Source organism: Eumetopias jubatus, unplaced genomic scaffold (assembly GCF_037043125.1).
Source record: "Eumetopias jubatus isolate StellerSeaLion01/CBP00866 unplaced genomic scaffold, mEumJub1_p1.0 scaffold_8, whole genome shotgun sequence".
Taxonomy (NCBI): domain Eukaryota; kingdom Metazoa; phylum Chordata; class Mammalia; order Carnivora; family Otariidae; genus Eumetopias; species Eumetopias jubatus.
In genome coordinates, this window is record NW_028274814.1 from 17,246,866 (window position 1) to 17,262,017 (window position 15,152).

General features: G+C 37.8%; 1 protein-coding gene across 4 annotated transcripts in view; it reads right to left on the reverse strand.

The window, feature by feature from the left end:
* Positions 1-15,152, reverse strand: part of MALRD1 (MAM and LDL receptor class A domain containing 1) — an 835,513-nt gene that overhangs the window by 470,369 nt on the left and 349,992 nt on the right. For all 4 annotated transcript variants that reach the window (XM_088025530.1, XM_088025529.1, XM_028114131.2 and 1 more), the window contains one exon: positions 13,222-13,435. In XM_088025530.1, coding sequence (XP_087881656.1) covers positions 13,222-13,435 — 214 coding nt within the window. The remainder of the gene's footprint in view (positions 1-13,221; positions 13,436-15,152) is intronic.

Genomic DNA, 15,152 nt, shown 5'->3' on the forward strand with positions numbered 1-15,152 from the left:
TGTTTAAGTTCTTCTTTGATTTCCTGGTTGACCCAAACATTCTTGAGCACAGTGGTCTTTAGCTTCCAAAAGTTTGAATTTCTTCCAAATTTTTTCTTGTGATTGAGTTCCAGTTTTAAAGATTATGATCTGAGAATATGCAGGGAAAAATCTCAATCTTTTGGTACCGGTTGAGACCTGATTTGTGACCCAGTACGTGGTCTATTCTGGAAAAAGTTCTGTGTGTGCTCGAGAAGAATGAGTATTCTGTTGTTTTAGGGTGGAATGTTCTGTATATATCTATGAGGTCCATCTGGTCCAGTGTGTCATTCAAAGCTCTTGTTTCTTTGTTAATTTTCTGCTTAGATGATCTGTCTGTTGCTAAGAGTGGAGTATTGAGATCTTCTACAATTAATGTATTATTATCAATATGACTCTTTATTTTGGTTAACAGTTGGCTTATGTAGATGGCTGCTCCTATGTTGGGGGCATAGATATTTATAACTGTCAGATCTTCTTGTTGGATAGAGTATTCTGTGTCTCTAACTACAGTCTTTAGCTTAAAATCTAATTTGTCTGATATAAGAGTTGTTACCCCAGCTTTCTTTTGAGGTCTGTTGGCATGGAAGATGGATCTCCATCCCTTCACTTTCAGTTTGGATATATCTTTAGGTTCAAAATGAGTCTTTTGTAGACAGCATATGGATGGGTCCTGTCTTTTTATCCAATCTGCAACCCTGTGCCGTTTTATGGGAGCATTTAGGCCGTTCACGTTCAGAGTGATTATTGAAAGATATGAATTTATTGTCATCATGTTGCCTGTGAAGACCTTGTTTCTATAGATTGGCTCTGTAAATTTCTGTTCTATATCACTCTTGGGTTCTTTCTCCTTTTATACAACCACCACCCTTAATATTTCTTGCAGGGCCGGCTTAGTGGTCACATATTCTTTCAGTTTCTGCCAGTCATGGAAGCCTTGCATCTCTCCATCCATTCTAAATGGAAGCCTTGCTGGATAAAGTATTCTTGGCTGCATGTTCTTCTTGTTTAGTACCCTGAATACATCTTGCCAGGCCTTTCTGGCTTGCCATGTCTCTGTGGATAGGTCTGACGTTATTCTTATGTTCCTCCCTTGGTGTATAAATAATCTCTTCCCCCTAACTGCCCTTAAGATGGTTTCCTTGGTTCTAAGATTTGTGAGTTTTACTATTACAACCAGAGTGTTGGTCTGTTTTCCTTGATCTTGGGATGGGTCCTATCTGCCTCTAGGACACGAATATTTGTTTCATTCCCCAGATTAGGGAAGTTCTTAGCTATGATTTGCTCAAATATATCTTCTAGTCCTCTCTCTCACTCCACCCCCTCAGGGATCCCAATAATTAAGACACTGGAATGTTTCACGGTGTCACTTATTTCTCTGATTCTGTTTTCATGGATTTTGAGTTATTTCTCCCTGACCTTCTCTTTTTCCTTCTTTTCTATCAATTGGTCTTCAAGATCACTAATTCGTTCTTCTGCTTGCTTACCCTAGCTGTTAGATTATTTACATTAGATTGGACCTCATTGATAGCATTTTTAAGTTCTGCCAGTTCAGCTTTCATTTCTGCCCTTAGAGACTCTATGTTGCCATTAATTGATTTCTCTATTCTAGCTACTGTCTTCAGAATTGCTACCCTGAAGTCCATTTCCAACATCTTGGTTATATCTGTACCCATTTGTAAATCTGTGGCAGAAGTCATATTCTCTGAGTCTTTCCTATTTTGAGGGTTCCTCCTCCTAGTCATTCTGTTGAGGGGTGACTGAGGGAATGTACAGTGTCCAAATTACTGACCACAACCCAAGCAAGATGCACATGTTTTATAGGGACCTTAGGGTTGTTGGCCTCTTGTTCTCCCAGATTGTCTTCTGGGGGAGGGGCCTGCCATGCTGTTACTCAGGCAAGCCTGTTTGGGCAGAGTTGCTCTGCCCCCTGTGGTGGGGGATGGGCTCAGTGAAAACCAGTTTTGGGTGGCTTTTCTTCTCCGGCTACTTTCCCTGGCAGCTTTCCTTGTCTATCCCGAGAATCAGAGCAGAAGAGATCATTTTCAACCCTCTGCCTCAGAGCAGAGAGATCACAGTCTGTTCTTCAGTGTGCTCTCCAGGTCACACTATATCCATTTCTGTCTCTGCTGCTACAACCACAGCGTCCTGGGTTGTGCGCCCCTCAGCAGGGCTCCCAGTCCTCTCCTCCAGGTCGGGGCATGGGGGCATGTCTCTGCCCTTTGTGCTTCTAAAAATGCCAGCTGCCCCCAGTTCACACTCACGGCCCCACTGCTCTGGGATTCAGTCCAGGGGGCGGACCTAAAATCCTTTCCCCGCCGCTACCAGTCTGCATGTCTGTGCCCCGTCCCCAGCACAGGAGGCTACTGCTGACCAGCACAAGATCCCCACGGCTCCCTCCCCCTTCCATTTATCTCCCAATATCTGCCCGCAGAATCACGGCTCCCCACCTCATACCTCAAAACTAACCGCCTGCAATATTCTGTTTGTAGAGATCCAGATCTATCTTCTTATATCTCAGGGCAATTTCGTGGGTGTTCAGAGTGGTCTGGTAGATATCCAGCTCAATTCCAGGGACCAGGTGGAATAGGGTCTCCTACTCCTCCACCATCTTTTCCTCCCCTAATTAGTTTCTAATATAAGATTTCTATATATACTTTCTATATTAGTTTTTAACATAAACTAATATAAACTATTAGTTTCTAATATAAGACTATAAGTTTTTCTCTAGGTACTTAGCTAAATCTCAAGAAATTTTTATGCATTGTTTTTATAATTATTTATTGAAAACATTTTCTAATTTCATTGTAACTTTTTTGGAAGGGAGGCATAATTTATTAAAAGTGCATTTCTACATAATTAAAAAATAAAAATTCAAAAAATTGAACACATAAAAAAATTTTTAAAAAGTGCATTTCTCCTAACCAATAGGCATTGTCCAGCTTTTGTTTTCTAATTGATTTCCAGCCTAATTAAAAAGACATAATGTGTTACTTTAATCCATTTTAAATTACTGAAATTGCCTTACTGTTTAATAATAATATAATCTCTTTTTTCTTGGTAAATATTGTGTCTGTTTCAAATAAATAGATACTGCAGATGGCAAATACAGTGTTACATTTGCCCATTAGGTTCATATTACTCACAATTATGTTGATGAAATATCCAGCATCCTTACTAACCATGGTACAGAATTAAATTATTTTCAGTATGCCTGATACACTCTTAAATATTTATGAATAAATATGCTACTTAGAACGTATGGTGAAACAAAAAATAGGGTTGCTTTCCAAAGGAGCCTCTGTATCACTGGCAAAGATATGTTCAAATATTTTAGAGTTGTCAGACATACATATCACTTTCATCTTATTGACTATGTCCCATATTTTAGATATTTATATAATAAAGCCAAAAATGACATTTTAATTTTTCTGCCACATTTTGTTTTCAACGTCTATATGGATATACAGAATATAAAAGCAGCAGGTACTTCTGTTTTAAAAAATATATATTTTCTTCTTTTCCATCAGAGATAGTCCATTCCTTTAAAAGGAGTTTAAATTCTTTCTCCTATCCCTCCATGGTGTATTTCTACCTAATGATATTTCAGAACTTTTCTTAGAGTTGTGATATTCAATCAATCTTTACCTAGAATTCTCAAAAACAAAATAAAACAAAACAAAAAACCTCCAAGGACTCTGGAACTTAAGGCTAAAGTTTTGACTGGTTGTCACCCAAATTTCTGAAATCAGTTGCTATGGTAATTTTTAAGATCTTTTTTCTCCTTCCTATTCTTCCGGATATAATTAGAAGATCAAAGTTTACACTATATACATAGGGGGAGGAGCAAGATGGCAGAGGAGTAGGAGACCTAAATTTCATCTGGTCCCAGGAATTCAGCTGGATAGGGATCAAACCATTCTGAACACCTATGAACTCAACAGGAGATCTAAGAAAAGAATAGCAGCAACTCTCTGAACAGAAAAGCAACCACTTTCTGGAAGGTAGGATGTGCAGAGAAGTGAATCTGAGGCTATATTCCAGAAGACAGATGGCGGGGAGGGTGCCTCTTTCAGCTGCTACTGGCAAGTGACAGAGCCGAAGAGCCCCAAATTGGAATGTTGAGAAGTCTGCTCCACTGAGGGACATTACTCCAGTGGCTAAGCAGGGGGTGGAACTCCCGCGGGGACAATGTGGTCTCAGGACCCTCGGTATCACCAAAAGACTGGGGGTGCCTGAGTGTGGCAGAGGTCCCAGGAATTGCAGCAGGGAAGCCAGCTGCAAAGACAGAGCAGAGGAGTGGGCTCTCAACTCAGTGTTGCCATAAACCATGATCCGCGGCACAGTCGGGCAACTGCTCTTCCAGCAGGGACCCAACAAGCGGCAGATCTGTGGAGACTCCCCTTCCTCCCCCGGGAAGAGCAGCGCAGGAGCTCATTGCAGGGATCTGCTAGGTTTTGAGACCCCAAACGGGGTTCTGTGCCACAGATAGAAATGCTCAGTCACAGGCGGGGTGAGCACGGAGTGCGGCTGGAGACAAGGGAGTTGGGAGTGACTGACCACTTTTCTCTGGGGGTGCACTGAGGAGTAGGGCCCCAAGTTCTCGGCTCCTCCAGGACGGAGATTGGGAGGCCGTCATTTTGACTCCAGTCCTCCAAAACTGTACAGAAAGCTTGCAGGGAACAAAAGCTCCCGAGAGCAAACCCGAGCAGATTATTAGCCCCGCCCCTGGCTAGGGTGGGGCAATTCCACCTCCAGCAAAAACATTTAAGAACCACAGCAACAGGCCCCTCCCTCAGAAGATGAGCAAGAACAGCCAGCCAAGACCAAGTTTACCGATCAATGATAACAGCAGAACACCAGCTCTAGGGGAATACAGCACATAGTATTCATGGCTTTTTTACCCCTGATCTTTAGTCTTTCACAGTTAATTTTTTTAATTTTCTTTTTTTTTGAATTTTTCATTTTCCCTTTTTTAACCAAAATCTTATCAATCCCTTTTTTAAAAATATTTTTTTTATTTTTCATTTTTAGAGTAATATTCTATCCCTTCATAGTAGTTAACCTTATTTTTGGTACATATATAAGTTGTTCTCTCTTTAAAATTTTCAGAACAGTTTCTTCTAACAGACCAAAATATACCCTAAATCTCTAGTGTATAGCTTTGTTCTATTCTCCTGCCTGATCACATTCCCTCCCATTTTTTTTTTAATTTGTCTTCTTTCTTTTTTCAATCAACTTATCAATTGCTTTCATAAAATCTTTTATAATTTTCATCTTTACAGTCATATTCCATCCCTTCATCATATTTACCCTTATTTTTGTACATATATAAGTTTTTCTTTAAAATTTTCAGAGGCAGTTTCGTCTAACAGACCAAAATACGTCCAAAATCTAGTATGTGGCATTGACTTATTCACCAGCCTGATCATATTTGATCATATATGTTTCTTTTTTAATCTTTCTCTTTTTATTTTCCTTTTTATTTTCTCTTTCTTTCCCCCTTTTTCCCCCTGGTTTCAGGTCTCTTCTGATTGTTGAGCGTTTATTTCTCTGGGGTTGTTATGCCGTTAGAATTTTGCTCTCTCATTCATCTGGACATAATGACAAGATGGAAAAAAAAATCACCTCAACAAAAAGAACAGGGGGCAATACCGACTGCCAGTGACCTAATCGATAAAGACATTAATAAGATGTCAGAACTAGAGTTCAGAATGATGATTTTAAAGATAATAACTGGGCTTAAAAAAAGCATGGAAGATATTAGAGAAACATTTTCTGGAGAAATAAAAGAAATAAACTCTAACCAAGTCAAAAATCAAAAAGGCTATTAATGAGGTGCAATCAAAAATGGAGGAACTAACTGCTAAGAAAAATAGGCAGAAGAGAGAATTAGTGATAGAGAAGACCAAATGATGGAAAATGAAGCAGCTGAGAAAAAGAGAGATAAACAACTAGTGGATCACGAGGGCAGAATTCAAGAGATAAGTGATACCATAGAACAAAACAGTATTAGAATAATTGGGATCCCAGAAGAAGAAGAAAGAGAGAGAGGGGCAGAAGGTATACTGGAACAAATTATAGCAGAGAACTTCCCTAATTTGGGGAAGGAAACAGGCATCAAAATCCAGAGCCACAGAGAACCCCCCTCAAAATCAATAAAAATAGGTCAGCAGCCCAACATTTACCCTCATAGTAAAACCTACAAGTCTCAGAGACAAAGAGAAAAATCCTGAAAGCAGCTCGGGAGAAGAGATCTGTAACCTACAATGGTAGAAACATTAGATTGGCAACAGACCCATCCACAAAGACCTAGAAGGCCAGAAAGGACTGACCTAAAAGTAACAGATCAGAAAGGAACACAGACAATATACAGTAACAGTCACCTTACAGGCAATACAATGGCACTAAATTCATACCTTTCAATAGTTACCCTGAATGTAAATGGGCTAAATGCCCCAATCAAAAGACACAGCCTATCAGATTGGATTAAAAAAAAAAAGACCCATCGATATTCTGTCAGCAAGAGACTCATTTTAGAACCAAAGACACCTCCAGATTCAATGTGAGGGGGTGGAAAAGCATTTACCATGCTAATGGACATCAAAAGAAAGCTGGGGTGGCAATCCTTCTATCAGACAAATTAGATTTTAAACCAAAGACTTTAATAAGAGATGAAGAAGGACACTATATCCTACTTAAAGGGTCTATCCAACAAGAAGATCTAACAATTGTAAATATCTATGCCCCTCACATGGGAGCAGCCAATTATATAAGCCAATTAATAACAAAAGCGAAGAAACACATTGACAACAATACAATAATAGTGGGGGACTTTAACACCCCCCTCACTGAAATGGACAGATCATCTAAGCAAAAGATCAGCAAGGAAAAAAAGACTTTAAATGACACACTGGACCAAATGGACTTCACAGATATATTCAGAACATTCCATCCCAAAGCAACGGAATACACATTCTTCTCTTGTGCCCATAGAACACTCTCCAGAATAGATCACTTCCCAGGTCACAAATAAGGTCTCAACTGGAACCAAAAGAATGGGATCATTGCCTGCATATTTTCAGACCACAATGCTTTGAAACTAGAACTCAATCACAAGAGGAAAGTCGGAAAGAACTCAAATGCATGGAGGCTACAGAGCATCCTACTAAAGAACGAATAGGTCAACCAGGAAATTAAAGAAGAATTAAAAAATTCATGGAAACAAATGAAAATGAAAACACAACTGTTCAAAACACAACTGCAGCAAAGGCAGTCCTAAGAGGAAAGTATACAGCAATACAGGCCTTTCTCAAGAAACAAGAAAGGTCTCAAATATACAACCTAACCCTACACCTAAAGGAGATGGAGAAAGAACAGGAAATAAAGCCTAAATCCAACAAGAAAAGAGAAATAATAAAGATCAGAGCAGAATCAATGAAATAGAAACCAAAAGAACAGTAGAACAAATCAACAAAACTAGGAGCCGGTTCTTTGTAAGAATTAACAAGACTGATAAATCCCTGGCCAGACTTATCAAAAAGAAAGAGAAAGGACCCAAATAAATAAAATCATGAATGAAAGAGGAGAGATCACAACCAAGACCAAAGAAATAAAAACAATTATAAGAACATATAATGAGCAACTATAAGCCAGCAAATTAGATAACCTGGAAGAAATGGATGCATTCCTAGAAATGTATTAACTACCAAAACTGAACCAGGAAGGAATGGAAAACCTGAACAGACCTATAACCACTAAAAACTGAAGCAATTATCAAAAATCTCCCAACAAACAAAAGCCCAGGGCCAGATGGCTTTGCAGGAGAATTCTACCAAACATTCAAAGAAGAATTAATACCAATTCTTCTGAAACTGTTCCAAAAAATAGAAATGGAAGGAAAACTTCGAAACTCGTTTTATGAGGCCACCATTACCTTGCTCCCCAAACCAGACAAAGAGTCCATCAAAAAAGGGAATTACAGACCCATTACCTTGATGAACATGGATGCAAAAATTCTAACCAAAATACTAGCCAATAGGATCCAACAGTACATTAAAAGGAATATTCACCATGACCAAGTGGGATTTATTCCTGGGCTGCAAGCGTGGCTCAATATCCGCAAATCAATCAATGTGATACAATACATTAATAAAAGAAAGATCAAGAACCATATGATCTTCTCAAGAGATGCAAAAAAAAGCATTTGACAAAGTACAGCATCCTTTCTTGATTAAAAATCTTGAGAGTATAGGGATAGAGTGTACATACTTCAATATCATAAAAGCCATTTATGAAAAACCCACAGCGAATATCATTCTCAATGGGGGAAAAACTGAGAGCTTCCCCCCTAAGGTCAGGAACAACACAGGGATGTCCACTATCACCACGGCTATTCAACATACTATTAGAAGTCCTAGCCACAGCAATCAGACAACAAAAAGATATAAAAGGCATCTGAATTGGCAAGAAAGAAGTCAAACTCTCACTCTTTGCCGGTATGATACTTTATGTGGAAAATCCAAAAGACTCCACCCCAAAACTGCTAGAACTCAGACAGAAATTCAGTAAAGTGGCAGGATATAAAATCAATGCACAGAAATCAGTGGCATTCCTATACACCAACAACAAGACAGAAGAAAGAGAAATTAAGTAGTTGATCCCATTTACAATGGCACCCAAAACCATAAGATACATAGGAATAAATCTAACCAAAGAGGCAAAGAATCTGTACTCAGAAAACTATAAAATATTTATGAAAGAAACTGAGGAAGACACAAAGAAATGGAAAAACGTTCCATGCTCATGGATTGGAAGAACAAATATTGTGAAGATGTCAATGCTACCTAGAGCAATCTGCACATTTAATGCAATCCCTATCAGAATACCATCTATGTTTTTCAAACAAATGGAGCAAATAATCCTAAAATTTTATGGAACCAGAAAAGACCCCAAATAGCCAAAAGAATGTTGAAAAAGAAAAGCAAAACTGGTGGCATCACCATTCCGGACTTCCAACTCTATTACAAAGCTGTCATCATCAAGACAATAAGGTACTGGCACAAAACCAGACACATAGATCAATGGAACAGAATCGAGAGTCCAGAAATGGACCCTCAACTCTATGGTCAACTAATCTTTGACAAAGAAGGAAAGAAGTTCCAATGGAAAAAAGACAGTCTCTTCAACAAATGGTGTTGGGAAAATTGGGCCAGCCATATGCAGAAGAATGAAACTGGACCATTTCCTTACACCACACACAAAAATAGACAAAATGTTTGAGGGGCACCTGGGTGGCTCAGTCGTTAAGCAACCGCCTTTGGCTCCCATCATGGTCCCAGGATCCTGGGATTGTGTCCCACAACAGGCTCCCTGTTCCATGGGAAGCCTGCTTCTCCCTCTCCCACTCCCCCTGCTTGTGTTCCCTCTCTGTCAAATAAATAAATAAAATCTTAAAAAAAAAAAAAGACTCAAAATGGTTGAAAGACCTAAATGTGAGACAGGAGTCCATCAAAATCCTAATAGAGAACATAGGCAGCAACCTCTTCGACCTCAGCCGCAGCAACTTCTTCCTAGAAACATCGCCAAAGGCAAGGGAAGCAAGGGCAAAATGAACTATTGGGACTTCATCAAGATAAAAAGCTTTTGCACAGCAAAATAAACAGTCAACAAAACCAAAAGACAACCGACAGAATGGGAGAAGATATTTGCAAATGACATATCAGATAAAGGGCTAGTATCCAAAATCTATAAAGAACTTATCAAACTCAACACCCAAAGAACAAATAATCCAATCAAGAAATGGGCAGAAGACATGAACAGACATTTTTCCAAAGAAGACATCCAAATGGCCAACAGACACATGAAAAAGTTCTCAACATCATTCGACATCAGGGAAATCCAAATCAAAACCTCAATGAGATGCCACCTCACACCAGACAGAATGGCTAAAATTAACAAGCAGGAAACAATAGATGTTGCCAGGGATGCAGAGAAAGGGGAACCCTCCTACATTGTTTTTGGGAATGGAAGCTGGTGCAGCCACTCTGGAAAACAGTATGGAGGTTCCTCAAAAAGTTGAAAATAGAGCTACCCTACAACCCAGCAATTGCACTACTGGGTATTTACCTCAAAGATACAAATGTAGGGCTCTGAAGGGGTATATGCACCCCGGTGTTTATAGCAGCAATGTCCAAAATAGCCAAACTATGGAAAGAGCCAAGATGTCCAACAACAGATGAATGGATAAAGAAGATGTAGTGTGTGTATACACACACACACACACACAATAAAATATTATGCAGCCATCAAAAGGAATGAAATCTTGCCATTAGCAATGGCATGGATGGAACTGGATGGTATTTTGCTGAGTGAAATAAGTCAATCAGAGAAAGACATGTATCATATGATCTCACTGATACGAGAAATTCTTAATCTCAGAAAACAAACTGAGACTTGCTGGAGTGGTGGGGGATGGGAGGGATGGGGTGGCTGGGTGATAGACATTGGGGAGGGTATGTGCTATGGTGAGCACTGTGAACTGTGTAAGACTGTTGAATCACAGACATGTACCTCTGAAACAAATAATACATTATATGTCAAAAAAAAGAAGATAGCAGAAGGGAAAAATGAAGGGGGGGAATTTGGAGGGAGAGACGAACCATGAGAGACTATGGACTCTGAGAAATGAACTCAGCCTTCTAGAGGGGAGGGGAGTGGGGGATGGGTTAGCCTGGTGATGGGTATTAAAGAGGGCACATACTGAATGTAGCACTGGGTGTTATATGCAAACAATGAATCATGGAACACTACATCAAAAGCTAATGATGTAATATATGGTGATTAATATAATAAAAAAAGTTTACAGTATATACAGGATAACTCATAATTCATATAGGATATGTTAGCCACACTATAATTAAAACATTCAATACTGTAGAATGGGATTATAGGTAAATTTTTTAAAAATACATAATACAAATAATCAATGCTATTTAAAACAATCATACTCATGTATGAGAACCAGTATCAAAATGTGGGTTTCGTTTTTAAGGTCTAACATCTTGTTGTTTATTTGTTGTAATGAGTTGAGGAAGTTTTCTTTTTCTATATAATACCTGGAAGTAATTCAGCTTTCTTGCACCAGTATTACTGATATGTGTAGCCCCATTCAAAACCTAAACAAGAGTGATTTGACAATCAATTCACCAAAAAGCACATTCTGGTAGAACCTTCTGTCCAAAGTCTTATGATTACTTCTACCTTTATTTCTCATACAAAAGAACTACCAGTATAATGCTAAGTGAAGTAAGTCAGAGAAAGACAACAACACCTTATGATTTATATGTGGAATCTAAAACACAAAACAACAAACAAAAAGCAGAGTGAAACCTATAAATACTGAGAACAATGTGATTGTTGCTGGAGGGTAAAAGGATGGGGGATGGGCAAAATGACTGAAGGGGAGTGGGAGACACAGACTTCCAGTTATGGACTGAGTAAGTCATGGGAGTAAAAGGTACAGCAAGGGAATATAGTCAATGGTATTGCAATAGTGTTGTGTGGTAACAGATGGTAGCTACAACTGTGGTGAGCATGGCATCATGTAGAGTTACCTGAAACTAATGTAACATTGTGTGTCAACTATGCTCAAAAAATAAAGAACTACCAAGACAGTAAGGTCCCATACACTTCAGACTCTTAACTAGCAGCATGCTTTCCTAAATACAAAGCATTCCTAGAAATATTTACAAATTTAGAACCTAAACACAAAGAGTTTTGGGAAAATTTAGCCATAAATAAATCAATACTTTCAAAATGGCATTAAATTTTATCTGGGGAAAGAGATACATTGGCAACATAAGAAACAAAATCCAAAAGCATAATATCTGCTCTATTTGACTGATAACCTAGATTTCTGTGATATTGAAATGAAAATGGCAATGAAGAAACTGTAAAAGCATTTGATGCAGAAAGTAAACACACAGCAGAAAATATTTATAAGGAAAAGATTATTATTAATTCAGAATTCAAGAGTAGCCAAATATATTTGCTTAGTTCCTGTGTGTTAATAGATAGATACTGGAAGAAATAATCCACAACTGAAGGAACAGTTACTTGATATAAATAGGATTTCTACATCTATAACTTTTTTATATATATTTTTAAGATTCAGCTTTACACAGAGGTGGTATGGTAGCTTGAGCAAAGCAGTGATTCATAAAGTACTTGGTTCTAGGACCAATTCTGTCAACACCAGTCTTAAGAACTTTGACAAAATTTTAAGTACTCCTGTTGGCAGCTTCCTCTGTGTAATATACAGTAAGAGTGTCTGTCCCACTTACCCCTCAGGGCTTCTGTGAAGATCAAGTAGACATTAGTAGATTAGAGGGCTTTGAACGTTAAAAGTTCTATACAAACGAGAGCTCTTACTCTACTGAAGTTGTTCTTGATATTCCAGATTTGGTCCAATAACAACAACAAGGGCTCAAACAAAAATATTCTTGCTCAGAAATTATTACATGTAAGTGAAATAATTTGTCAACCTTCATTTTGACAATCTGTATTCACCTTATTTGCAATGCAATGAGGTAATAACTGGACTGTGTTGCACAGTTTACAGACTTGCCCAAATGAGCATATATGGCCCATTTATCTAAGGATATTTTAATAGGTGCTATTTATTATGAGTTGGTCTCCTACAATATCATATAGCTGATATGTATTTCCTTTAGAAGACGACTTTGTTTAATATATTATCTAGGTATTTATTTATTTTTAACATTTATCACATCTCATAATTTACACAAAGGAATGACAACTCTCTCAAATGCATCAAAGCATAGAGGCTTGAGAGCCCTGCACAAATTGGCATTGATGGATGTTTTGCTTCTCTTTTTCCCAAAACTTTCTTTCATATGAAAAATATCCGTTTCCATTCTTTTTGTCTTTCAACACACATTTTCCAATTTATCACCAATTATGTCACACACACCAAGCCACCAACTAGTTTTAAATGAATTACAGTTCTAAATTAAGTATTGAGAGAAATAAAGAAATGTATTTAAATAGGTAAATCACCTTACCTGACTTGGCTACTGAGCTTTACATACTTTGTATGTTTCAGCCATTAACACACCACATGCAGAGTAAGGTTGTAGGAAACAAAGGGGAAAAGTGAGGAAATAGAAAACTTCCACTTACTGCAAATGAAAGTAGATTCATCTGAATTATCAGTGCAATCGTTCACAAAATCACACAGCTTGTCCTTTGCAATGCACTGCTTGTTTGCACATGTGAATTCTTGAGCAGTACACTTCCTGTCTGGGCTAAGCAGGGGGGCACAATCTTGAAAGGAAATATCATCCACTGCTACATCTCCCTTGTAACTGATACCACGCTTTGCCCTAAACACAATCTTAAAAAAAAAAAAAAGGAAGAAAGGAAAAAAGGAAAGAAATCCAATTTCAGTTGAATTGTCCAAGAATTCAAAATTTGAGGCAACCATTAAATACAGGACATTAGGTTTGAATCTAATAAAAATACCCCATAATGAAACTCGCAAAATGTTTGAGAGTCATCCCACAAATGTGGGAGTGGCAACACCACTGCATCTTGTCTAGATTTTTAGGACAGGTGGCAAAGATAACCAGCAGGAGCCACCAACCTACCAATGCTGCTTCTATACCTCTCTCATCCAAAACAAGACCTGCTCACTTCTGAGAGCCTCACCTGCACCTCGTATGGGAGGAAGGAGGCCAATCAGGTGACAAAGCACACGAAGAGAAAGAAGATGCAACCACACCCTGTATTTTGGCCAATTTGTTGCCACTCCTCAGATCTGTCCACCCCAACTATGTGAAAGCGAAGATATCAAACCTCAGTACCACGAGTTTTTTTTTAATTGCTCACATTTTTGGAATTGAAATGATTTTAATTTGCCTTTGACCGATATATGCGATGAACAAAATTCTCACGTGTGCCACTGTCTGACAGGGAAATCCCACTTACGTGGACTCCAAAAGAATTAGAAATGATTAAAAGTAATAACAGGAGTTGCTAAAATGTTTAGAAATTTCATCTTCAATTTGTAACATTACCAGTGCTTGGAAGAACAATTAACACTGTTTCACGGAACACAAGAAGTTACAAATTGTTTAGTTTCAAATTTCTCAGTGAAATTAATTCAGAATGTTTCTATTAAATTTCTCTGCATGCCAAATATGTATTTGTGTATTAACATAAGAAATATTCACATATTTTAAAGTAAATTTAGAGCAATTTGAAATGAGTTAACAAGGAATACAGATTTACTTCAGTGATTTTATACAAATATTTATTGTTCAAACTCCCAAACAGCTTTTGATGAAATCTAAACATTTTTCTCAAAAGAATTACAATTTTTCCTTAGGATGTGTTGTGCTTTTATGTGACTGTATGAAAACGTATGTGTTTTCCTTTTAAGATAAGATGATACAATAATTGAAAATCATGCCTCTCAAATTATCAAAACTAAAACAAAATAAAAATACAATTTTTATGTAAATTCATATACCAAATTTACATAAATTGTTCTTCATAACAGATATGCTGTAAAAGAAAAATAAATTTGATAGATTGAGAGGCTGGAAGTCATTAAGAAAAGGTGAAACTAGAAAGAATAAGGACTACAGTGTTTTATAAGGAAACACCGATACACAAACTGAAAAGGGTACTCTATTTTCTGGATGCATCTAAACATTTCAATATGTGATAAAGTGTTCTGTGAAAAAGAAATCAGATAATAAGTGTTTCCTTATTAATTTGTTTTTGCACAACTCTACAGATGGACTCTCAGGTGCCTGCCATATTTAAATGATCAAATCACTGCTTATATCCCAACGCTCCATAAAATGTTGGTTAAGATTCCATACACTTTCTTATTGAATGTGATTATACTTTCTTTAAAGAGTAATTATATTTTTTTCAGTAGAATAAAAAGCAGGGTCAATTATTTTGGAAAATTTGGAAAGCAATATGGCACAGCGTTTGGATTATGGACTTGTAGATGAACTGGCCTTGCTTAAAGTCTGTCTCTGCCATTTTGTAGTATGCATCTAGAGCAAGTTCCCTCATGTGTAGGTAACTGTGTATTC